This window comes from Rhipicephalus microplus, chromosome X, assembly GCF_043290135.1.
Source record: "Rhipicephalus microplus isolate Deutch F79 chromosome X, USDA_Rmic, whole genome shotgun sequence".
NCBI lineage: Eukaryota > Metazoa > Arthropoda > Arachnida > Ixodida > Ixodidae > Rhipicephalus > Rhipicephalus microplus.
In genome coordinates, this window is record NC_134710.1 from 228849451 (window position 1) to 228877099 (window position 27649).

The 27649-nt window shown below is 41.8% G+C and overlaps 1 protein-coding gene across 2 annotated transcripts in view; it reads left to right on the forward strand.

Annotated features, from left to right (window-relative positions):
- TM9SF3 (transmembrane 9 superfamily protein member 3) overlaps positions 1 to 27649 on the forward strand; it is a 61296-nt gene that overhangs the window by 1696 nt on the left and 31951 nt on the right. The window contains exons 4-8 of one of the 2 annotated variants that reach the window (XM_037435950.2): positions 1097 to 1257; positions 4041 to 4118; positions 5804 to 5965; positions 18659 to 18825; positions 20386 to 20480. In XM_037435950.2, coding sequence (XP_037291847.1) covers positions 1097 to 1257; positions 4041 to 4118; positions 5804 to 5965; positions 18659 to 18825; positions 20386 to 20480 — 663 coding nt within the window. The remainder of the gene's footprint in view (positions 1 to 1096; positions 1258 to 4040; positions 4119 to 5803; positions 5966 to 18658; positions 18826 to 20385; positions 20481 to 27649) is intronic. The other variant, XM_037435951.2, reaches the window with a different exon arrangement.

Genomic DNA, 27649 nt, shown 5'->3' on the forward strand with positions numbered 1-27649 from the left:
TATGTGCTACAGGTGATTGACACTTACAACTTAACCAGGAACAGTGAGAACACACATGAGCGTTAAAAAAAAAAAAAAACTGACACCGGCAGTGTTCACCGGACGAATGCAAAGGATAAATGCCAGGGTCCCAGCAGAAATTGAACCCCAGCATACTACCTGGCAATCAAGCATTCTACCACAGAGCCACGCCACTTCTTAGAACTACATTTTAAATAGACCCTAATGTTCATGAAACGTTAATTGCAGTTGTAGTGCTGGCTATCCAGTTTTATAAACATTACATATGAACTTCTATGGTACAGCCACCATGTTGGTCTTTAGGTGCCATGTGCTGAAGTTTATTTATATAGCAGTGTCAAGCGCTACCTACCACCCTTTTGAGCACCAGCGCTTCATATCAGCTTATTGCTTCTGGTGTTAAACCCCAAATATCTATCTTTGCTTCTGGTGTTCCTAATACTCATGTTCCTTGTTGGCATCTTTGCACAAGTGCAAAGGACTGGCTATGTAAACATCTGCAACTCTTCAACATATCTGTGCGTGCACGATTTACACATATATTTAGCATCATTTCATGATGTGTTGCTCAATAAAAAAAAATACAACACGGTCACTTTCCCTTTGCATGCATTGCATAACGCCGATTCCCTAGGTAGATGGGGCCTGCCTCTTTTTTTTATTACTGGCATTATCATATTTTAGCAAATAACTGAACCCAGTTTGTCAGAAGATTGTCTGTTTAAATTCATTTGTGAAGGGCACTAGCATGCATGAAATATGCCTGTTATGAAAAGTTGTAAATACACTAGTGAAACTTCTATTTTTTATCCAGGAGACTGCATGCAAGCTTAATATGTATATTTTTTATTCTGTTTAGAAATAACATATTGAGCTTGACATTGGAGTCTTCTTTTTTTTTCATTCTTTCTGATGAGAACATTGCATCTGTTTCAGTAGTTGTGAGAGCTTGCATATACATGTAAAAGAAAAGATGCCCTGTATAAGTACAAGTAGTGCACTTTGAGTTCAGTCTAAATTGCTCGTGGGATATTTATGCTATAGTTTTTTTAATTGTGACATCTTTTTGTCTTAGGCATTGTCGGTGAGCATGACGAGTCTGACAACAGCTATTACCTTTGGACACACAAGAAATTTGAAATTGGCTACAATGGAAACAGGATAGTTGATGTTAACTTGACCAGTGAAGTAAAAACAAAACTCGTTTTAAACCAGAAGATATTTCTTACATATGAGGTGAGTTTTGTATGTTGGTTTGAGGTGAAGTTTAATATTTATTATTGGATGTCCAGACTGACGAAGAGTCAAGCTGCGCTGCCATTGTGGCTGCTTGACTCGGCGTTCTGCTTTTTTTTTTTTTTTCTAATATATCTGAGAAGTACGAGGAAATGTCTGTAGACTGCATTGTAGTGTGCATTATTCAGTGTAAACATATAAACTGTAACCATTTATTGCTGGTATTTGGTAATATATCTTTTTTTTTGTGCAGTACATCTAAAATGCCTTGTGTGCAGTGCCATTCAACAGACTGCTGCCTCACATAAAGCATGTAGCTGATTGTGCTGGGACAAATGTGTCACTCCTTTTAGAATATGCCCTTACCCAAGCTTTTCCTTCCCTGCTCCTATGGCACATTATTATAGTCTGTGCTTCTACTAGCTCTTCTATTTCCCCAGCCAATCTGTTATTTTGTTCATCACATACAAATTGCTGGTTGTGATATTGATGTATATTTACCTTATTACTACACATTAGTAATTAATATTAATTTATTTTTGCATTAAATATGAAAATTACTTGATTTGTTACACTGCCCCTTGATCACTTTTTGTCTTGCTGTGTTTTGCTTTTAATTTTGTTGAAGTTGTTGCACTTTTCCATTACATTAGGTGAAATAAAACATGCAAGAGGGCAATAAGCAATGACAAATGCAATGTCAATAAAAATAAACTTTATAAGAGAGATCAAGATATTTCAGTGCTTTCAGCCCCCCCCCCCCCCTTTTTTTTTTATTGTCAAAAACGGCATTGCTTCCAATATCTCCTGCTGCTGCACTAGCTGTGCTTCCACCGAAAATCTCAATTTTCTGATGTGACCTTCACACTCCTAGGTAGTGCTTAGGGAAGCATGCAGTGTATTTGTTTCTTACTGAAAGTTTGCCCTCCCATCTGTGGTCAGTGATACACAATGTATTTTTAGCTGTGTAGATCTTCTATGCTAGCTTCTCAATGACAAAACCACTTGCATACATTGCGAATGATCTTAAATGTTTCGTATTTACACGATTGTAAGTCGACTAAAATGTGGGTCGACACCTGAAAAACCACATAACGAAAAGAAGTGGGGAAAAAAAAGAAGCACGAACACAATTCATAAAAAAAGTATATATTTGGCACCCCGTGAAGCTACCGATGTGCCAAGGTGTCTTCACGCCAGCACTTGAAAGCCGTGCAGGAAAGGTAGCTTCGCAGAAATACGTGGAGATTATTTTCAGAAAGACGTTACAATGGAAACTAGCTTTCGATTCTAGGTTGACCCCCCAACTTCTGAATTCAAATTAAGACAAAATGGCTCGACCTACAATCACATGTGGTACCTATTGTGATCTCGCCTATCCTGTGTAGCAGGAATACTTGGGACACATGCAAGCTAGTGTAGTGCTGAGATAAATGCATTAAGGGCATTGTACCTGCTTTCACTTTTAAGTTTGTCGGGCATTTTGTGAACATGCAACTGTGCATGCTTTTAGGCAACATTATGAAGGTAGAATCGAGCTCATAAAGGAAGCTGTTGCAGTCAAAATACATTTTTTTTTTTTACTTTTTAAGGGGCTACAAGATTTTTTGAATAAAAAAATTGGGCACTGTTAAAAAGATCAAAACGGTTTTTTGCTGTCCTTGAAAATTAACATTTCACAGCCATGCCATATATAAGACTGAAAGTGTTTCTGTGCATTTATTAGGCATTCTTTTGACCATGCTGTATATAGTACCTTTTCACATGAATAATTTAAAAAAGCATTATATCCTATCACAGTGTGTTCTTTCCAATTTTAATGTTGTTAACTGCAACATATGTCTGCTTGACTGCATAACACATATGCATTGTGACGAAGCTGACTTTTGAAAATTGCACTGTCAGTGAACGAGCGCACAAAAGTGCTGGTTTGAGGCTGAGAGGTCACGAACATCGTGACTGCAGTGGGTTCAAATAATGCCATTTTCAATCCTCAGTTCAAGCACAGTGTCTAAAAATTGGGAAACAAAAGTTTTCATTGTCTGAAACCTTGCACGTACTTACGCATTAGCTTTTACATGATGGTGGTGCAAAAGGGTCCAATTTTAAAGTGTATTTAAAAAGTATGTCATCCCAAAAATCAGCCGTGCGCTGCACCCACAGGTCTTGTTCTGACGAAGAGAAGTCCCTGTTTTAAAACTTTGACACCCGCAAAAATATTTCTTTTTTGATTGCTATTGGTCGTTGTACTATCATTGTGTTATCACAAACAATGTTGATTATGTACAAATCGGATATTGAGCATTAAGGGATCATCCTGACCTTCACACTTCTGCGATTAGCATGAAAAATGGTTTCCTGCACAGGTACTCTTGATACTGCAAAAAGACCATGGCTTTCATTTTGTTGCAAACTATGTGCCCTGGTAAATTTTATTTAGTTACAGTCAACACTATTGCACACTTCGAATTATCACTGTTAACAAATTTACTGGTGCTTACCATGAATTTTATTCCTCACAAAGCCACACATGTCTAGAAGTGCACAACGGACTCTTGTTATTACGTGCATAGTTTGTATAAGGTTTGTTTTCAGCAAAAGATTGGTTATTGTAGATGTTCTGCAAGTCCCAAAGAAAAAAAATAATATTAAAATAAAAATAAAGAAAGCAGTTATGTATACAGATTCCAAGATGTGTATCTATGTATCTGTCTAACATTTTATGAAGTAACTCTATATGTTCTTTGCACAAGCTGAAATTTATTTGTAATCTGTTCAAACAGGTAATCTGGAAACCATCAACTGTTCGATTTGAAGAAAGGTTTGACAAGTACCTAGACCCAAGTTTCTTCCAGCACAGGGCAAGTCTAAATGTCTCCAAACTTTGCATGTGTATTGAGGGACCATTCAATGAGAACTTCAGTCACGTTATGGTAGCTTAAGATTCAGGGTTGTTTAACAAACTATGTGTAAGCATTTGTGCAAAAGAAGTAGGGTCGACCAGTTGCAATTTTTACCAGCGACAGTTTGAAGAACATGTTCTGAATCTTTGAATGGTATGTGGTATCTCTTGGTACATGAAGGGTTTGAACAAGAAACAAAGAAGTCACACAGGAACTTATATTTCTTGTCTTCTTTGTCTCTTCAAAAATTTTTTTTGCTAAGGGGTAATATTATGGATTACCGACTAGCCTTATCTTGCGCTTTAATAAAAATACATGGGAATAGAAACACCACAGTGGGAGGGAGCGCATGGCCGCTGGTACATGCGGTGCCACCCATGACTGTCTGTGGAAACAAGGTGTTGCGTTGTAGTATAGCGGGAAGGTTGGAGCATTTTTAGAGCTGTACTGCATCTTCAGCAGTACAGCTCTAAAAAAAAAAAAAAAAGCAGTACAGCTTTTAGAGCTGTACTGCATCTTAGAGCTGTACTGCATGGTAGAGCTGTACAGACATACACACTGACACGGCCATATTGATATGCCAGTTCATGTTTTATGCTGCAAGGACTAGGCTTTCAGCAATTTTAATCGGAATTGTCACTGCTTTACCAATAGTTTAAAAACATGGTGTGACTTTTATCTACGTGGCACAAATGTTCATCATAGCATTGTACTGTAATGGGGTTTAAAATACTAATGTGTGCTTTGACTGTGGCTTACGAGCTAACATAAGTGTTGTTGACTGTATTATGACAGATGATTTGTTGCCAGATTGCTTGCATGGGACAGTGTAGGTGTGCTGAGCAAAGGCATGTTACTACTGTGTGAAAAACAACTTGCATATGATACACTGTCATACAGCTACTGAAAAGGCACAGAATTATTATTGGTGCTTTGGAGGAGTATTGTGTCAGTCCTCCCAGCATTGCCTAAACAGGTTGCGAGCTTGTTACTGTTTCTTAAGATGAAAGTGATAAGTTTTTCTGCAGGTATTGTACAAAATGCAAATGAATGCGCCGCATGTCATCTGTAAATATGTTGGTGCCCCTGTGTACAGGACAGACAAAGCATATTTTGTTGTTAGGCTAATTGTTAAATTTTCACCAAAACTATAGACTATTTTACCTATGACGTATGGGCACCGCCATATTGGGCTGTTAAGAAAATGTTTTCTTGTTTTTGTGTATTGCGACTTGAATTAATAAGAACGGGAAACATCGTATGCACCAACCCAATCATTTTATGCGTATGTGTCTACCGTAACACTGTTCATTTAGTCATTAAAGATGAGAAGCAGAAAGGTTAACAGCCCAACATGGCGGCACTGATACCCACCCGTAAAATAGTCTATAGGACCAGTGTGAAATCATGCCATGAAAACTTCTCAGACACTAATCAGTGAAGAAGGTGGTTCTTCTTCCTTTTGTATTTGTGTGCAGAATACTTATTTTGATGACCCTGGACTTGATGACCCTGGAAGAACACTCAGCTATAAATAACAATACTTGAGTGAATTGTGGCAAAGCAATGTGCCTTTGAGAATTTTGTTTGACCATGACGATAAAAGTCAGCAATTGCTCAAGACTAAGGCCTCTTTTTTGCAGATCCATTGGTTCTCAATCTTCAACTCTTTTATGATGGTAATCTTCCTGGTGGGTCTGGTGAGCATGATCCTGATGCGCACCTTACGCAAGGACTACGCCCGCTACAGCAAGGACGAGGAGATGGATGACATGGTGGGCAATGAGTGGCAAATCGTGCAAGTGGTAAAACTGAAATCACATCTCCAATAACCCCTTCCCTTTGCTACCTTCATTCTTGGGAGCTCTCTTGTCTACCTGCTGCACCTGTTGATCGGTGTATGTATACGGCATGTTGCACTGCATTGCACACTCCTTACTGCTCCTGGTTAGCATGTTGATTGATATGTGAAGTTTAACATCCCAAAACCACCATATGATTGAAAGATGCATCCTGGTGAGCATTGTGGTGGCATTCCATTACTATTAACTTTAACTGGGCCATTGAAAAAGCATCAGATTTGACCGAATAGAGCAAAATATCAGTGATATGAATCTCGTATGGTCATGAAAAATACTCGCATCAGCTGAAGTACATGTTAAGAAACACACGTTGCAAGAATATGGCCAGGACACATAGAACACACAGCACTGCTGTCTCATTATAGTAGTTCACCGACAAACCCAAGCTCGCTGAAATTACATATTACTGATAAAATGAAAAAAGCAGTATGCCACATCAGTATGCTACTGTAGTCAAATTCTGCTACAACAAAATTGACTGGACATGTGAAAAATTTCGTGGTAGCAAAATTTATTTGCAGTGAAATTAAATATATAGACCACAAAAGTTGGGAAGATCTGATGATTGATTTGTCCTTTGGTCCCTGCAAGGGCATGCTTTTAAATTGAACTCTAACATAGATTTATTTGCCTGCATATGTAGTAGACTTACTTTCTGGCATATGGCACGAGCATAATATATACAGAAAATTTGGCGCTAATCTAGGGGTGTGGGTTATATGCGAATTTTGGTACACAAGTTGGCTTTACAGCACGCCTTCATGGTAATGAAAGAAAGGTGTCGTAGCATCAAGACGTGGGCATGTGTTTTTTTTTTTTTCTCCCGCGGTTTGTGTTGCGTGGGTGCCAGTTCAACATGAGGAAATATGATAGTGAGACTACCCTCTGAGTAAGCTAAGCTCGCAGCGCCGTGTACGAGCATGTGGAAGCTCCGCTAGAGGCCAACGAAAAACTAAATGTCGAAGTTCTGCACTATATAATCATAAGTGAATGACAGGAAAGCTACTTCCTGCAGTTTCATGACTTTATGGCCTCTAAGCTTTTACTGTGTAAGCTGCATACCTCGGAACTTTTTGTTATTGGTAATTGCGACGATAGCGACTGCAGCTTCCTGCGCAGCAGTTGCAATGAACAGTAGTTCTGTTTTCGGTCTGTGCATACTGGCCGGGAACAAGCCTTCAGAAATGCGTCGTTGTTATCTGTGGTCACGTCTACTGTGGCTTTGTCTGCATGCTTACGTAATCGTGTTGAGGCTACTTGCATTTGTGTTCACAGCAGTAGAAGCGGAATGTAGTTATGCTTGAACTACATGCTCGCTGGCTGCGTCTGTGCCTTAACAGAGTGGTTGTCACTATATCACAGGGCTCATTACGGTGAGCAGTAGCGTTTTCAGCGCTACGTCAAAAACATGGGGGGGGGTCTTTAACGATTTTAGCACAGCTTTCATGCGTATAGTATGCAACCAGCATCATGGTAAATAGACGATTTGTTGTTGAGCATTTCAATGGGGATAAACTTACCATAATGTGCATTTGGCGGAATAAAACGTACCTCCAACAGAGACACTGGATTTGTGACGCAACCACACTGCTCTATAGAGTCGCGAGCCAACAAGAAATGGTCCAGTTGTAGCGGAATTCTTTGGCAATCTTAGGCCCTTTTTTCTTATGTGGTAGTACTCGCGAAAACTTGGTTGAAGGAGGAGACATTTTTCACATTGTTTTTTATGGCTGACTGATATGAAATCTAAAATCATTTGTTGTGGCAGAAATTTCGTTGTAATGGACTTCGTTGTTCGACTATATAGTATGTCTACTATATGCAACAAAATAAAGCTGGCATACATTTTTATTTATTCTTTCTCAGGGCTGTAGCAACATCATAGACTGCTCTGAATGATCGGCCAGCAGTTTTTAGGCTGCGGCTATCATACTCGTACTGATAATTATACGATGCATTACTGAAAGTTGGGTGAGTTGGTGAAACAGTTAGGTAAAAATGTGTAAACAGACTGGACATAAAAGAAGAAACACAACACAAGCTCTGCGTTGTGAAGAAAAAACCTACATCGCTTGTGTTTTCTTCTTGTAGCACATGCACACATGTGTAATTAACGAACAAAATTTTCTGCTCCTTGTGACAGTTGGGGTCCCCCAATCTTTGTATGCTTTTCTGCGTGACAACACTATACCACAGCAAAAGTGACTGAATAGTTTATAAGCTTGAAAATTTAGAAGCCTGAAAATTTTAAAATTACTGTCCTCTGTTATTTTGTGTTTGCTGTATGGTTAGGGTTGTTTATTGGGAGATTTTGGGCTTTGCCTATACAATTAAGAGGATTGCTTATTAAAATTCGGTAGTTGCCCAGGCGAATCAAAGCACCTGTGTGCCCTCCAACAATTATGCATGCTGTCGTTGCGAGGCCTAGCTCCACTATCAAGTATGTCCACTTTCTATTTAGGCCCTCGGCCACCTTTTGTAGGATGTGCAATTATGGGAGATGGCTTGCTTTGACGAGCAAGCCATATCCCATGATTGTTCCGACACCTGCACAACAGCAGGTGTCAGCACCTCACAAAAATCTTGTGTGAAGCCACTACTATCAGTAATCTAAAAGCCAATGCTCACGATGGTGCATTAAGGCTTCCAAGAGTGTGTGCCATCTCGAAGATTTCAGTGTGCAGTTGATAATTGGTGGGTGATGCTGACAACCAGTGAAACCAGTTGTGCGGTGCCCAGGTCTGTGCTCGAGTTCTTGTACAGTATAGACCGCTTAAACGCAAGTTGTGGGAGTCGCGAATATTCACACTATAACCAAAACAACCTTTTTCAAGGGCTGCACTTGCACAAAACAGGTTGAACATGCAGCTTCGCGTGTCCGAAAATTGAAACGCGCACTGCGTGCTTGCTAACATTTAAATTTCTGAATCTTAAAAAAATTTAACGTCCAAAGACGTGCATTGCCAATGAAATGAACGAAAAAGGGTGAGGGTTGTCTAACAAATGAAAGCACCATCGCGGAAATTCGCCGACTACTAGACCACCTCGATTATGCACATTACATAGAAACTATGTCGAATCACGTCCAAAATTTGACGCGTTGAAAGATGCCAACCATTCAGTTTCATGGGCGCACACTAGATTTAGGACATTTCAATGCAATCGCGAACCACTATTTGAGCACTACATGTGCCGCCCTCGTTTTCATTAACAATATGTATCCTTTCCCGTAAAGAGCGGCCAGCGCAAAGAGTTTCGTGTATTCGGTGCCAAACCGCAACTTGTATTCATGCTACCGATCGAAGCGCGACCAACGCCGATTAGGCCTCGCGTGCCGTTTGGTATGTTGTCGCAAAAACTTTGTCCAAAACATGAAAATTTGGCATCAAAAAGATCGCACCAACAGTGAACCAAGAACAGCGTGCATGATACAAAGTTCGCGTTTGTGGCCAGCAGATCAGCAACGATGACAACTCGCTAAGCTTCCGTACTACAGTGCAATGGCAGCAAAAGTGACAGCTCGCGTCTTAAAACCATAAAAGGTTTTCAATTTACGGACAAAGAAGCAAACACGATATTTGTTGCAAGCTTGATAACGACGAAGTATTTCTCGACAGAAAGCTGTTAAGTGCACACAGTTGAAAAGGATGGGATTGCACGTGCCACATTGAGTGGTGCACCGCCAAAGCCACGCTAGTGATGTAGTATGCAGTAGCCTCGTCGGCGTCGTGCCAAAGGCTTATCAGTCACCGAGGCAACCGTCCTCCTCCCTTACTCGTCAAGCCCATGCAGTGTCCCGCGGTCTTTTTTTCATTTTCTTTTTTCTTCCCTCCACCCTTCGTTTGTTCACTCCGTGTCCCCTCCTCCTCCGTAACGACCTTGTCGTTCGCTCTCCAGCGGCGCACGCAGTGCGCCTCATTTCAGAAGTGCACTCGCTACCGCATTTGTCACGAACAATTTCCGGCAACCGCATTATAGCCGGTCTTTCATCTTGGGGGAGTGCACAATAAGTGGTATGCGTATACATGGGGTTCTATGGGAAGGTAAACGGGAGTAGAAAAAGACCGCATTGTAAGCGGTTCTACCTTATAACTTGTCTACACTGTACCAGTGCTGGTGCATGATTGCCGTGACTTCCACTGCCATATAAGCAATGGAGGTCACGGCAATATATAAAAAAAAGGATTACCTTAATTTTAGGTCTGGCGATCCTATGCCACCAATTTACCAAAGAGTGGGTGCCCTTCCAAGCGACAATGTACTTCATTCTGCCGAGCACCAGGCTGGAAGTGCGCTTGTACGTAATTCACCGGTAGTTACCCGGCAGCAGCAATTCTCTGCCTTCCACAGCAGCGGCGGATGCTCAACTATTTCACCGAGGATGTGGTAGATAAGGTGCACCCAGGGGCCTTTGCAGAGCCTTGTGGGGCCATCTTTTGAGATAAGCACCCATGAACAACGAATTGCCAGGTCTGTGTACTTCTCTGCCCATTGGGAAAATCTGGTAGATTCCAAGTCGGCACTAGGAATCGAAAATAATATGTATCTCCTGCATTGGAAGTGGACGCTCTAACCATTTAGCGCTGTGGTCAGAAGATACAAGCCACCACTTGTATCTTTCAGGCAGCATACATTTGTAAAGGACGTTTGAGGTCAAAATCTGTTCGCATCAGCTGTACTTCAGCACATTTTAGCTTAACTAGCGTTGGTTGAGACTTCAAAAAAATCGTATGAGACATGATTGCATGGCCAATATTCTGCTGTAACGAAATTTCGTAATCCAGAGCCCCACCATGGCATGCTGCATAAGCATATTCTGGTCGCAGCATGTAAAAATTACATAATTTAATTTTTGCATTACTAAGTCTCAAGGAGCTAACGAATGACTGGAAATGCTGTAACTTAATTTTTAACTGCCAATATTTTTATCACTTCGACTGAGTTCTTTATTGCACTTCCATGACTTTTTATTTATAATCCTTTCTCTCTGCTTTGCAAAACGCCATGACTGCAATGCAATGATTGTTTCGTTGTAAAAGTTCCTTTTTTTGACATTTGCCACAGGCTTTTATGCAGTGAATTACTTGTAGTAGGTTACATGTTCTAATAGTTTTGTAGTTAATTGATAGCATTTACTCAGTAATGCTTACATTATTTTATTAATTTTTGCAGTATATGATTCCCTGTCCCAACAAGTCACTTTACTGTGAAGAAGCTGTAACTGGCAACATAGATTTAATATCATTTTGTGTAAACTAGAGTAGAATGCCTGTAGTCTAGCCACAAAGTACCCTTTCGGTTGTACATGTTCAGAGAGAGAAGTGTGAGTACTCTGTATTTGTTTCCTCTGATGTTGGCTGTCTAACTGGTGCACCTATGGGAACATAAGGATGTCCACTTCATATCTTTATTGGCCGTATTGAGAGTGCTTTCTTTCAGCTCTGATAACTGTAAAAAAAAATATTATAAATCATAGAGGACTCCGACGGGGGGGTGCAACCACAATGTTGTGCATGCAAAATGTTCAAGTTGCAACACTGCCTGTTATTTCAACACAAACTTAAAATGAGTTTTCCTTTTTGGTACTGATGTTACAAAGAAGTGAGAGAACGGCACAGTTTTGAAGACCATCAATTTTTATTGAATGTTTGGGCTGTAGTGGATATACTGAAATAGCTAAGCTAGTTAATTTTTTATTTGCTGCATTTCTATAATGTTAATAATAATGAGAAGAAAACAATGTGGAGTAATTAATTAGTTTCACTAATTCAATTAGTTCTTCGGAGCAGTGATTAGTTACTGTAATATACTGTGCAGTTTCTATGGGGATAATGGTAACTGGTTAATTTTATTCCTTTGACATGTACAAGTCTGGTGTGCCACCACCGAGAATGGCTGAATACATGCGAAGAAGTGCATGCTTATGTACCAAACAATAAACGAAAATAATTTGCTCAATCATTTGGCGACTCAATGTTATTAACAACTATGTTGGCATTCATTCTTGACTTGTAGGTCATGGGATCGAATCTCGACCACTGCAACTGCATTTTTATTGGAGGGGAATATGCTTGAAGTTTAAGTGCACGTTAAAGGTGGTCGATATTTCCGGAGCCCTCCACTACGGTGTCTCTCGTAGTGCCATGCCATGGTTTTGGAACTCTAAACCTGAATTATTATTATTAATAATTATAATATTATTATATAGCATTCATTTTTGGAAGTGTAAGGATTTTCCACATGCATAGCCTGCCTTGTATCTATGCTCTATAGTCTTAGAAGCAGTAGCAAAATGGTGGAGCATCAACTTCCAATACATGAGGTACAAGATTTGATTACTAGCCGACTGGAAACTCTTTGTTTTTTGGCTTATTGGGCAGAGGAGTATCCTGACCTGGCACTCCCTTGTGCATGGTTACTTGTCTAAAAAAAAATGGTCCCATAAAGATCTGCAAGGGTCTGTCCTCACCTTGATCCTCCACCGCCTGTACAAAATACAGCATCCGCGGCTCCTTTGGAAGACAGCATTGCTGCCACCAGGTACCTGCTGGTAAAAACAGTACAGGTGCGTTTCAGTCAAGAATGAAGTTCCTATTCACTTCTTAGGGCGTACACCTTGCCGAGAAGAAACAAGACACACACTCTTGTTCCTTCTCTACTTAGTATTTATACTGTTTTTCTTGCATTTGAAAAAAAAATGTTTATTGTAGGTTTAATATATTTTATTCGATTTTCTGCCTAGCCTTTTCACATTTTGTGCTTCAAAGAAATCGAGTGTTAATCAATGGTGTTGCAGAATGATTATTTGATATTTGTCATAACTAATTAGGATCTGAGACTTCTTTGATAATATACCTGGCATTGTTAATAAATGCACATAAAAATTTTCAAGGCAACTTTAAGAAAATGAAAAATTGAGGTGTGCACAGGTCCTTGAATTTTTTGTAAGCACTTTCAATAGCATAGTATGCTTTCATGAAGGCCTTAAGAAGTCCTGGATGTCTTTTTCTCCCTTGAAAACCTTTGAATTTTATTGGTGATATCTCATGTAGATGTTTAAAAATTAAGTGGCCTGCTTTCTGTGGTGGATAAGTACAGACATCGCATCCTCCCAATTAAAGATACAATCATGCAATTCAACTCAGACGCTGTTTTCCTGTGTATAACTGGTACCAAAACAACTAAAAAATGTGCTTAAAAGGTTGGAGTGCGATTGATATCTAAGGATTTCATGCGTTTTTTAAAAAAAAGTTTTGTTTTTTGTTGAGTTGCGGTTGTGAGTTACATGCAGGGGCGACTTGTATGCAGTAAAATGTGGTGGAGAGGATGGCAATACAGTTTTGGTGTGATGGTAATTCAATATTGGAGGGTTTAGGCACAGATAGTGCACTTCATTGCAAAATTGTCGTTTTTTTTTTTCTTTCTATGCTTCACTGCACTACACATCTGTGTTGCACTGAAGCATAAATGAAACTCCTCATTGTGGAGTGCAAGTAAGTTCCCTGCCTTGTATTTTGATGCACACACCTTGCTTGTTGGTCCTCCAATACAAGTAATTTCACTTGAATTAAATTCCCTTTCACTAGGGCCTAGTAGGTAATATTTGTTGCTGTATGGGTCTTACTATATTAACAAACATTTACTTTGTCTCAGTGGGCCATAGATGAGCTTAAGATATATTGTTGTTTTAGCAATCATAGTAGAGGTGCAGGGCTAATAATTAATTTTATTACTCCTTCTTTAACAAAGATGGGCTTAGTTTGTGTACACAGTTTATGCCTGTCCTACTGAATAGGAGCTGGACTTATACACCCTGAAACAAGCATTTAAGCGTGCCACAGTTTACACACACATCATTTTGCTGTGTTTCACTTTTTCGTCTGCAAATGGTTCAGTAAAAAACATTACAACACGTTTAAAGCGTACCTTTTGGTCGAGAAACAACTGGATTCTGGTAACCGGATATTAGACAATGGTATTTGCCTCCTTGGGCGAGGGGCAAGTGTGTGCCATTCCGGTAGCAGCTCCATTCACACTCGCACAAAAAAGCACTTATTTTTTCAAGCTTTGTAAGGTGAATAATTGAAGGATATCAGCGCTCCTGAAAGTGTTGGGGTCACTACACATAGCAGAAGTTTCTCTAAATCATCAGATTTGAATGTTGGTTATGTTTATTTTTTAAAGGCACCCTGAAACTGTTTTGACGACTGTATAGAACTACATTGTGCTGCTAGACTAAGCCCTAGGGGTCATTTACAGACTGATTTAACCTCTCTGTGTAAACTGTATTATTTATTACAACGCTTGAAAGCTGCAAATTGCTGTAGATAACTGCACCTCAGCCAAACACGTTTTTAACCGCCCATTCACAGTGCAACATGCTCTGGTAGCACGACGTCACCCAGGCTGCTGATTTGTTTGGCTGTAGACTGTGTGGAAGTAAAATTGGCTGATAAGGGTACAGCACTTGTCGTAGCAGAAATCAACCACTCCACGCTCCTCATCTATGCTGCCAGATGGCATGCGTGTTGCCGGGTGCACTGGGTAATGGCCTCCGAAATGTGTGCAACCTGTTGGCTTGCAGGCTCAGAGGTCATGACTTGGCGAAGCTCAAATCTTCGAGAGCGCTCATGAAAGCTCTGCGATCGCCAGCGTGTCTCATGAGTTCAGGCACAGCAGGGGTGAGAAGGAGTGTACGATATAATTGTCTGCAGGGGGGCGGTCTTAGCACGCGGCTTGTCGCTAAATGTATGGTGCGAATGGTTTGGTTGATACTCTTGCCTTAGTGCTGAAAAAACATCGAAAAACTGTTTCAGAATGCGTTTAATTTCAAAAAAGCATATTTTGCACTAAAGATTGGAGAGAGGTTAGGGCACTTTCCGGTGTGCAGTGCAGCAAGGGCGGTTTATTGCAAGACCAGGCGATCCATTCAAGGGCAGTCTATTACAAGATACAATGTCCTTTGGATATTTGTATCTTGTTGCCCCGCGACGGTGGTCTAGTGGCTAAGGTACTTGGCTACTGACCCGCAGGTCGCGGGTTCGAATCCCGGCTGCGGCGGCTGCATTTCCGATAGAGGCAGAAATGTTGTGGGCCCGTGTGCTCAGATTTGGATGCACGTTAAAGAACCCCAGGTGGTCGAAATTTCCAGAGCCCTCCACTACGGCGTCTCTCATAATGAAATGGTGGTTTTGGGACGTTAAACCCTACATATAAATCAATTATTTGTATCTTGTTATAGACTGCCCTTGAATAATTTGTATAGTTGTTACAAGACTTGAAAAATTACATAGGCATAAAAATCATTATTTTTGTATTGCTTTCAGTCAAAAAACTTTGCAGGGAAAGGGTGCAATCATGAAATAACACCTTAGCTGACAACAAGTGCACCTGCTGGTTACAAGATGGTGCAGATTTCAGTGCGCTTTTTTTAGAGATTTGCAGTGCTCTGTAGATCGCGCTGAATTTCTTTGCACCTGTTTTGCAACGAAATTCAGTGTACTGCACCTGTTTTGAAGTTCTCAGCTTCATTTATCCTGGTTAGCAGTAAAAGCAGCATCGCCCGTTTCATGCTTTGTATTAGGATGGCTTTTTTTAAAGACGATAGTCTTTCTTGGGGACCTTCGACGCAATTTTGGGCTGTCTGTCCGTCTGTACATTTGTCTGTCTGCTCTTAACGGCATCGAGTACTTGAAACGGCCGACCCCATGCACTGCGCCCACCAATGTTGCTCAAGGTTGAGCGCTCATGCTTGTGCAATTGTCAATTAAAAAGCAATTATTGTGCATGTCTGAGGCACTATAACAATGCGTATATATTCTGCATGTGCGTCTTTTACTAGGAAAGGCATACATAAGTAATTTTAAGGACCATAGCGCTTATCACGCTGCGTTCACCATCCAACGCTTGCACGGAACGGGGAATGTTTCCAACGCTTTGCTAAGACAAGACGGTGGTGTCACCTACTTGTTGCCTTGCGTTCTACACCTTATCACCTCTGAGATGGGTGCGCACACCCGTATCAGAGCCACGCGCTTTGTTTTCTGAGAAAAGTGCCAGATGGCGCTCATGTCTCACGTGTGACACGACTTGATGCGCTCGTTCGCCTCCGCTGCACGCTCGAGGCACTCTAACGCAGCGCCTCCATAATACCACTCACCGATTTTCTTACACAGAACGTCAAACAAATGTCTTGTTCACTCTCTCCACACGCAAGGCTATAGTCTGGCCAGGCTATACGGACTATCGTCCATATAGCCTGGCCAAGGGAGTGTACTGTTACAAATGTAGTGAAATTTGCCGTCCCTGCAGTTAATCAATTGCCTGAACTGACTTCTAATCCAGATTATCACTGCTAAATATAACATTAATTCAATAGGGTATTACTGCACTTAAAGGACACTGACAGCGAAAGCTTTGTTTGCTACATTTTGCAGTAATTTGTAGCTTTGTGTCTGGTAATGCAGAAAATGAATTGTAAATGCTGTAATGCATCGTATAATTAATGTAACATAATTCAGAATGATTTTGGGTCAGTTTGAAATGCCCGCCTAACCACCATAAGAAACTAGCGTCTCACAGTGAGGCAGTGCCTGAGACCACGTGTGCTCAAGCTTTGGTGACGCTCAATAAGCCGTTTCAAATGAGGGGACCCGTGGGTGGTGAAGAATTAAATTATGTAGGAGCCTCGAGTGTGTCCCTCTCGGAAAAAAGAAAAGGATTGTTGGCATAAGCAGCCAAAACCTCTTTAAGAGTAGCCCGACAATAGAGCGAGAAAAGTGACGAACAATAGTCCTCGCCGGCAGCCAATCGGGGTATTGAGCGCGCCACGGAAATGTTCTCTGAAGTCAATACTTGCTTGTCTTCTGCAACGTCAGGCGGGCGCCCCTGTCTACGTCAATCCACAGAAGTTGTTGTTTTGACCTGAATACTACTCAGATGAGGACTCACCCTTACTTTAAAACCAAATAAATATTTCATAGGTAACACTCGTAACTAATAATCCGTCAGAAGTGGCCCACATACAGGACTGAAAACAACACAAGCATCTCGAGTTTCCAAATTTGGTGTCAGGGGTCCTTTAGAAGCTCTCGGGCAGTGAAAAATGGGCCACTATTAGGCTCTTCTGTATAACTACATTGGCCAGTGAAGCTATGCAAAGCTAGACCAAAGGATGCGTTTGTGCGTCTGCATGTAGTATTCGACCCTTTGACTGCCATGTTTTTTTGGGCGATGTGTTACGCTTCTTTGCCATTGTGTGTGTGTGCTTTTTTTTAATGTTGCTTAGAAATTTTGTGTTAGCAGTACAATAGAATACTTTTCAGAACAAATGAAGTGATTTATTGGAAATTATATCGTCAAATAAAAAGCCTAAAGGGGCACTGCAACACTTGTTGAGCATGGCATACCTGCCAAGTCTCCTGGATTTCGACCGTTTCTTATGTTTGTGCGGACTTCTCGGCAATCTCCCGGAAATCAAAATTTTTGTGTACTTTTCTTTTAACATTATTTTTCCTACCCAAGGAAAGATAACTTTCTAGCATTAGATCCACATAGCCTGTTAGTCATTACACGGCACATCGATAGCTGCAGCACGCTACAGATAATTATTTACTGTCTGTTCATCACCAACCAGTCTCTTTCAATTTGGGAGAGCTCTTAGAATGACAAGCCATCTGGTGCAACTAACGCCACCTAGCATGTGCAAGGTAGTAAACTCAGCCTTGTGAGCTCACTGAACTGGGACGCACCTCTGCATCGCCTGCATTGTTTGCTCGTGTTCTTTTGCCTTCTGCACATGCTACATGATGATGTCGTTATTGTTTTCGTTGCTGGTAGTAATCTTCTAGAAGTTTCCAGACATTCCACACTATCATCGCGAATATGGACTCACAAGCAGCGACTGAATAGTAGTATGATGGTGCAAGCATGGAAAGAGTAATGGCGACAATGACGCTATCATTACTAGCTTCACCAGCTTGGAGCTTGGCTGCATCGATGACATTGGGGAAGTTAGGGGTCCCCTTCAGGTCACCTCAAGTGATGTCAATGTCACGAGGTGTGGCACATAATGCTTGATTGAGCGTGTGAACTTCAATATTTATGTAAATGACCTTCCAAGCTATATTCGTTTTTTATATTTGGTCGATATCTACCTGTTTGCTTTTTAAATTTGGTAGATATCTACGTGTTCACAGAAATCGGTCCCCCAGGCTATCTCAGCTGCGAAATTTTGTGTTGGTTCTCTTTTAATCGTAGAAGGCAGTTGAAACCATTCACAGGGTCATTTATGTTGATTGTATGAATTTTAAGTGCACCTCTATGTGAACATTAGCATTCTGCCATTTAAAGTGAATGTTTGCTGTTTCATTTCGTAGTTTGCTGTGACTTGTGGGCTAAGACATGCATTTCTTCAAATTTCAACATGTCTTGAACAGTGCTTGGTATTTGATGTGCTTTTGCCGAGAATTTAGGTTTGCCCTCCATCTGCTACAGGAGGAGTTATTTTATAAGCTGAGAGATGTTCGTTTTATTGTTAATTTTAAAAGCCAGGCAGACCTGCCCTAATTTATGGAATATATTTTCTCTTTGAAGTGCATGGTTACATTATGGCATTACCTTTTTTTTTTGTGTCAGGAGCGGGACCTTGGTGATGAGTATGGCTGGAAGCAGGTACATGGTGATGTCTTCCGGCCACCTACACATACCCTGTTGTTCTCTGCACTGGTTGGAACAGGCCACCAAGTTGCTGTGGTAGTTCTCTGTGTTATACTTTTTGCCATTATGGGAGAACTCTACACTGAGTGAGTATTGCGTGTTTTCATCCACCAATGCTATAAGAAAATTAACTTTTCATGGGACAGGGAAGACATAATATAAAGAAATCTGAGTTACTCGGTTAGCGTGTTTAAAGGGGTCTTGAACCGCTTTTTCCAGTGATAATTGAATGACCTTGGTACCTGAGTTTATTGCCTCAAAATCGATTGCCGTAAATTTTCTCAAGTTCATCAAAAACGAGCAGAGTTACAGGTGTTTGTCACATGCTTTAAGCACTTTCTCTCTCCGCTTGTCCTGATGAGTGCACTGCAAAATAAGCAGGGACGGGTGGCAGTGGAAAAAAGTTCTGTCAACACACCTTGAGCATGCGTGATGAGATGTTTTGACCTCTCTTGTGATTCCTGTGCATGAGTGTGGCTCACTGTGTAATGTTAACACACTACAGAGTGTAGTGCTGGCACGTGGCGGCGCCCCGCGGTAAGAAGCGTACCTAATCTAAATGCCACCTTTGATTTATGTCTGCTATTAGCCGATAATGTACAGTCTGCAGTTTGATGTCAAACAGCAGGTGCTGGCATCTCCAAAGAGAGTGAGCACAGGCTTCTGTATAAAAAGAGGCTGCCTAAGAAAATGGCAACTTCGAGATCAGTTTCCGAACTCTGTTTGCCTCGCGAGATTGCAAGATTTGGCTGAGAGGTTCATAGCAGTGCCTGCTGTGTGCAGGCTGTGTTTTCTCAGCAAACTTGGGATGTGGTTCGGGATTCCTTTAAGATAACAAGGTTCGCAATTGTTCCATTAGTGTTTTAATGAATAGCACGAATAGCACTCTTCAAAAAAGTATGGTACATAGAAAGCCAAAATAAATGCTGGTTCAAAACGCTGTTGTAATCTGTAAGTAAGGCAGCCATGCCCTGTCCTCTGTGGTGTCTTGTCTGCAAAATCTCTATCCCAACAACACCAGCTGCGTTAACTGAATCGAACCACTTGCTTTCAACTAAGTACATAAATGGGCAGTTTCAAAACCCATTACATGTCACAAAAGCAAAATAACTTCTGTTTAATTGAAATCACATGAAATTGAGTTGTCAACGTGTCAAAATTTACTTTCGGACTAGTTGGTTCATATTTGCAGTAAAACAGTGCCGCAGAAAACATGACAGACCAATTCAGGAGAAGGACATGTACACAGGGTGCCCTGTGTACATGTCCTTCTCCTTAACTGATCTTTTGTTTTCTGCAGTGCTGTTTTACTGTGACAACCTGCTTTGGGACACCCATGTTCACAGTGGCCACATGTTGTTTTTAACATCACCTAAATAGTACATGGGCTTCAAGCTTTTTCCTGCCACCATTATGCAGCCGGGATTTGATTCTGTGACCTTCAGGTCAACAGTTGAGCACCTTAGGCCACCGTGGCGGGTCATGGGGTTATAAGCTCCATTATTCCCATGTCTTAAAACAAGCAGGTTTTCTGGTTTGTTTCTTATGAACTGTGATAAACACTCTCATAACAGGAAGTAGAACCTGGCGTGGCATATATTGTCTAGAATGTTTATTTTTAAATAATAATTTGTCATCTTTTACAGGAGAGGATCCCTTTTAAGCACAGCAATATTTGTTTATGCTGCGACATCCCCCATCAATGGATATTTCGGAGGCAGCTTATATGGCCGTATGGGAGGTGAGTGGTATAATATGGCTTCTTATTAATGTGTGCTTAAATCCTTGTTAAATTGAGCAATAATACTATCTCTTGGTACCGCATAAAAACTGAACTTCAAGAGTATTTTTCAGTACATGTATGTTATTTTTATGTGGTACCTCTTGATACAAATGCAGTGGAACCTCTATTTTACCTCTCCCCATTATGCGACGACCCATATTTTACAATGAATCAGTTAGGTCCTAGGTCCCGGCAATATCCTCAGGGAAATAATATATGAAAAACCTCGTGTACACGACTGTGTGTTATGCAGAACCCACATTTTATGACTACTCTGTGGCACCATAAATGTTTTTTTTAATCTTCAATATAACTTGCACCAAATTTATGCACACTTTAGCCAAATGCGAGTTGAAAAAAAGGTGAGTAAAAAACTAAATGTAACTTCAAAAAGGTCACAGCTTTGCCACAAAAGTGAAGCAGTGAACGCGATAGCAACAAATTGGAAGATCATGCGCAGAATGGCAAGCAGATAGAAACGTGCCCAGTGTTTCTCACGCACAAATGACACACAAAACGTATTCACAGGTACAGATGAACACGAATAAGCGTCCATCTTAAACGAATATTTAGCGTGACGTAAACAGGGACGGGAAAGAAAAGACAAACTACAGCGCTGACTCGCAACTAAAGTTTATTCCTAAAAGAAGGAGAATAAACATAGTTTTGTCACTTTGAGCTTGCGCGATGGTTCTTTTCTTATCCTTGCTTTGCTTTTTTCAGATGTCATATATTCCGCTTCTTTTAGGAATAAACTTTAGTTGCGAGTCGGCGCTGTAGCTTGTCTTTTTTTTTACGTCGCGCTAATATTCGTTTAAGATGGAAGTACACCAACTCGCCCAATTGTCCCTTTTGATACGAATAAGCATACCAGTTGTTACATAGCTGTGTCTGAAAAGCGCGCTTTTGCAAATGGAGGCTGTGCAACGATTTCAGTGACCTTTGTGCATCTGGTAACTACAACAGAATTGTTTTGAGGAAACCCAAAGGCTAGCTAAAACGTACGATTCTCCCCACTGCAAGATAAGCGTGTGATCGAGCGTACACCCCCTTATTCTCTACGCGAGTCGAAGTAGGCGTGAGATATGAGAGCCGCCATGCGCTCACTGCGCCATTTTGCTGATAATGCCGAAAACACTATAGTTTCCTCCCTCCCGAGACTCCCACCAACAGCAGTAAGTGGTAGATATGAATAGCTTGCCGTTTGAACGCTCAAGGAGGTACCTCTGTGGCTCAGTGGTTAACGCCTCGCATTCACGATGCAGAGGTGCCACGTTCGATTCCGCGCGCTGGAGTATTTTTTCTGGGATTTTTTTTCCTTGTGTTTATATATTTACATACGTACGTATGCATATACGGTGCATGAAATCGACGCTGCCTGCGAAATCCAGCCGAGAGTGTCCATATAATTGCTATCGCAATAAAAAGAAAAAAAACGTATGAGAGAGGAAAGATTGAATCTTTTGGCAGTTCGCTTTCTTTGGCTATTCAATTTTCTTGATTTTAGGACTGCTTCTGGAATATCCACTGATTGCGTGCATGTTCCGGAGTCGTTACCTTAAGATCAATTTACACGGAGCTGTTCGGCAAGCTCGTTTTCGTGGCTGAGATATTTTCATGTGGTCGGCACATGAAAGCTTCTCCTGTTCGACAAGCAGCTAAAGACTTTGCTTTGTTAGTGCTACTCATGGTCATAGGCCTTGCGCACACATAAAAGATATGCTGCTGTTATCTTCAGCATGCGAAAAAAACTGCTTCATGAGAGTGTTCAATACTAAGATTGCACTTTATTGGAAACTTTACAACGCACACAAGTTGCAGTTGGGCATGAAGTCTTCCTACGTGAACACTCTGCAAAAGACTCTTCGTGGCTATATCGTGAGGGTAGTGACACTGTATTCAAGCGCTTAGATGGGAGTCTGTTGCCAATGTGGTTTTGGTTTCTTATAAAGCACAGGCAATTTTTGCATTCGATTTATCGCAAATATCTGCGTGGGATTAGATTTTTGAAAAGTTGTGATGGAAGATTCTTCAACTCTTTCAATTAGACATTTAACTGTCATTCTTAAAGATAATATAATCTACCTTTCTTAGAGAAGCGGAGGGTTGTGTCGCAGCCTTTTAGGAGGTCTGTATCCATTTTTTTGGGCAAAGCTTAGTGTCACTACGTGTATTCTTAGTTTTCTGATCATACGATAGTTTTGAATTGTCCCCTCCAATTTATAAAATCTGGGTTCTATTGTACCTTGTATAAAGAAGGCAAGAAAGCCAGGTATTTTATTACTGAGTGTATAGCACTTTGACATAAGCACTCATAAGGTTTGTGCACATCAGCTGCTCCAGCACACGCAGGAGAATCTGCTGTATCTACTGATGTAATGCTTGCTCTTTCTAGAAGAAAATTGATCTTGGGTACAATCATTCTGCGGGATAAAATTTTGGGAGAAGGATAAAGTTGCTAGTTGGAATTTTTACAATGGCACCCTGTAAGCATGGAATAACAATCGTGAAGCCTTTGATGCATCAAATGCTTGAAAAAAAAAAAAACATGGTGCTTATACACTCAAACCCCGATATAACGAACCTGAATAATGAAATATCAGTTCTAACAAAGTAAATTAAGAATAGTCTTGCAATAGATATAGTATTGGGAATATACTTTTATAACAAATTTTTGGTTATAACGAACTTATTTTGCTGCAAGGTGCAACTTTGTTATATTGAAGTTTGAGTGTACAAGAATTGGGAAAGTTACAAAGAAAAAATGGGAGGGAGAAAGGGAGAAAGACCACTTTTTTTCAATACAATACCCTTATGCTTTATCACAGTTTTGGCTGCAGCTGAACTGTGGGCTACTGAACAATCCTGCGGTTTAAAAGGTGTGATAAAGCGATAACTGCTCACTGGAGAGTGGTGCAGAAATCGTTTTTCAATATAGAGCACTTGCGCGGCATGCAGCGCTGCAGCATTCATAAAATGTGATCACCACCGCTGTCTGCACGAACTGGTGAACTCGTTTGGGAAGTATAAATAAAAAAAATTCTGAGCTTGTTTACTGGCCTTTCAGCCATTAGAGGGTTGAATTTTCGCCAAATGTGGCAAAAAAAAATGAAGGACCCAAAGACTTCGTTGATGCTGCAAAATATTGGAATCGAGGTGCCCACGCAGTCTCCATGGTTCGCTCGTCAACGTAGCCACGGTAATTACTAACTTCACCCACAAAGCAAAGTAAATGGCTATTGCGCTAGCCCTTCGTAGCTGCATGGGAGCCTCTGTCATTTACTTGAACTCTAGAACAGCTATAACAACTTTTTCGGCGGCCCTAGTCTCTTCAACGGCAGCTACGGTTGTAAATAGGCTCTTCAACCACGAGACAAAGGAGGTACATTTCCAGTCCTCACACTTCGCATGGTGCCCGGCTCACATGGGAAACATTTCCTGCTTTCCTGGCTGCAACCCAAACGAGCGGGCACACTAACTGGCGCAAGAAATCGCTTTCAGAGTCTGTGGTCCGCCCTCTCCTTTCAATGCAGCCTGCAGGAACCTCTACCACAAAGACTTGCTCGTATGATATCACGAACTCGCCTTGAACTTTTCCTCCTGCTCACACAAATCTGAACAGAGCTCAAGCAATCACTTACAAACAGTTGCAGACTCATACATACATCACACCAACGACACTAAGCAAGATCAATCCTGACTACTCCACTGCATATCCACGCTGTGGCAAGGAATACAAAAATTTCGACCACATGCTGTGGCTGTGCCCTGCCAATGGGGGTACAGAATTTTCTGACCAGTCCTCCTGGGACTCCGCCCTTCTAAGCACAGAACTCATTGCTCAGCTCAAGGCTGTCCAGAGGGCCCGGGCCGTCGCCAAAAGACTCGGTCTACTCGTCCCGACCGGAGTCGAGCCGCCGGATTGATTGGCGGGGCTTTCGGCATCGCTTTCTTTCTTCTCAGGACCTCAATAAAGTTCATACTCACTCACTCTGCAATTACAGGGTTGAATTTCTTTGCCAAATGTGGAAAAAAAATAATGAACGACCCGAAGACTGATTTTTTGTATTGCTGATCAGAATTCTTCAGGCATATCATATTTCAGAAAAATGTGATCATAATTTTTTAAAGTTCACCAGAAAGTGACCAAAAAAATATCATTTGTATTGTTACATAGTACACTTGGTTTACTCATAAGTAACAGCAATAAACATTACTTCAGACATGTACACTATTAAGTGCACGAACTCCTGTGGCGTCAAATGAAAATGCAGATAGATAAAAGTCACTTTTGATCCATTGAGCGTCGTCTCGCCGCGCACACTTTTGAGATCTCTCATTCATTGACATCTGAGTCTTCACTCTTGAGTAACTCTTCATATGATGCGCTGACATCTAGTGAATCATTCAGATTCGACTGTGTATCAAGTGGCAGTTTGGAGAAGTTGCCACTATACTCGTTTGCTATACGCACGCACTTTCGTAACACAAGCGAGCTGCGCAGGTGAGTCGCCTGAAAAAAAAAAAAAAACTGTGTGGTTGTACATGCATTCAGTAAGCAAAAACAAATGAGAAACCTATAATAACCCTTCATATTGCCAACAAAATGGGAGGGATCTTTGAGAGTCCTTGAAAAAGGAAACGCAACCAGGGCTCTGTTGTTTGTGTCTTTCAGCTCTTGCATGAAAGGAGATGTAATTGTACCCGGGAGGCATTAATTGAGACTGTAACAAAGCGGCCACCATTTGAAAGATTGTGAACCCGACAGTCATAAGTTTTCTGTTTGCCAGAAGTGAGAACGAAGTGAACTATGAAACCTTAACAAGCCCCTGTGTGCCCCCACGCAACCGGATCCTCAAGCAATAGCTGGTGCACTGCTGTATAAGGCATTAAAGGGCCACTCGCCAGGCCCCATACCGAATTTTAGTTAGACAGTGGAAGTTGTTGGGGGTTTGATGAGGAACATTTTGCCACAAAAATTTTTCGAATCGGTTCATCACGAGCGGAGAAAAAAGGTTTTTTGAAGCGGCGCGAAACGAGGATGAGAGGAGGCGAGCTCGAAACCCTTGCCGCTCCTCCGCGTAGCCTTCGCAAGCCAAATCTCTACCCCACCCTCTCCAGCATCCGATCATGAGGTGACGTGCGCATGACGTGCCCAAACAAGTCCAACCCCCGGGCTGTGAACAGCATTGCTTTGTTGACCAGCGTTATTTTGTGGTCTTCTGCCTGTTTCTGCGGGACGGTTTGGAAACGCTGGGTTAGACTCGGTGGAGTATATGAGCACAATGAGTGCGCGAATGCGTAGTAGCGTTCCACGGTGGTCGTCTGCTCAATGCGCTGACCGCGGGGACACGAACGCATGCGAAACGCTGGCACATTAGCCCCGCATCTCGTAGCATTTCACGGGAAAAAATGAAAGAAAAACGCGCACAATTTTTTATTGTGTCTCATTATTTATTTCAAGTTTTATTAGTGTCTTAAAGCAACAGATATATAAACTACGCATGTTGTGTTAAATAATTTTTGCCATGTCACGTGGTATACTGTTGACAACGTCAGAGCAGAATCGTCTACGTATAGGACCAACGTCATTGCATTGCCGTGTACGTAGGGCCATTCCTACGGCCACGTCATGCCCTCATTCCCTAGGCGTGCGCCGGCAGAGGAGAGGAGGAGCAGCGTTCATCTTGAAATTTGACTCATTTCCACGGTGCGCAGCATTGCAAATTTTGGCAGACTTGATCATGAACGCCTCGTCTACGCATCGTTCGTGTCTGCTCAAAATTGTCAAACCTGGTGAGCGGCCCTTTAAAAAGAATAGAAAAAGAACTGAAGAGACATCAGTGTAGGAAAAGTATTTTATGTATTCCCCCAATGTGACAACGTATGCTGTGAAAGAGAAATAATTGAAACAGGCACCCTTTTTAAATGTACACGCGATGATGTACAGGATGTTTCACACTTAGAAGAAATCTCAGAGCCCGTGGCATTGTGATGTGGCCACCGCCGCAATCACGCGTCTTCATCTGCTCGCGCGTGCGCAGATGATTCAGGAGGGTAGTTTTGAACCGTGTCGTCTGTTACGGCCGCTCTTGCTTGTCGCATTGCTGGCGAGCGCGTGAATATATAATTGTTATTGCAAGAACTGAGCCGATAATTTGCACTAAACGTTGTTCGACGTCTTTATGAGTTTGCGCACCTTATGTATGTGTGTTTCTATATTCTTTGTGTGCACTGCTTCATCAGAAGGCCATGGAATGACCGCCCCAATCACCAGACCTGAATAAAATCGAAAATGTCTGGGGCTTCTTGAAAATGTTGCTGGCACGCTATCCTCTACACGGGCTGTGGGAGGATCGGTTGGGGTCCGCCATCGTCAGCGAATGGGACGCCCTGCGAGTGAATACATCGCTCATCGAGTCACTGTACACTGTACATCGCTCATCGAGCCCCTTGGTGCGTGGGACTGTGCCAGTTGTATCAAGCGCAGGCCAATGTGGCTTCACGTCATTTTTTTATTAGCACGTCATTTTTTTATTAGGTGGCAGCTAACAAGAGTTGTGCGTTCTTTTTCCAAACACCGCTAGTAACTGTGTAGTGTGGGGAAGCTTATGCTTGAGCCAGTTTATGTATTAGTTGACGCCGCCACAGCAGAGCACTGAGCTAGCACTTGTTACTGCTAGTAGTATTCATTGTCATATTGTAACGAATATAGCAGCCTCACAACAGCGATGTTCTATTTACACGGTTTATTAAGGGCGAACTTGTGCCCAAAGTGAACGACGCACAGCAATCAAGATCCAAGGGCAGTAGTCCTCGTGAGACTCTGCCTCGAGCCTCCTCGTTCTCTTCTTCATGCGCGTTGGCTGTTCGGCGGAGTACCGGGCGCATGCAGGGCCGGCTCGTGCATTGCGGCTGGCTTCGTCGCTCGTAGTCGTGCCGTTAGCGTTTCTCTGGTTCCCAACGTCCGCGTTGCGCGAAGCAATGGTAATTTCCTGTGGCATTATCCCCCCTCTCAAGAGGCATTGCCCCGATGCTTTCGATGATAATGTATCCAGCGTTTCCGTCTCTGAAGGTTTGTAAGAGTGAGATGGTTGTACAGCAAGCAAGTGGGGTGGCTAGTCTTC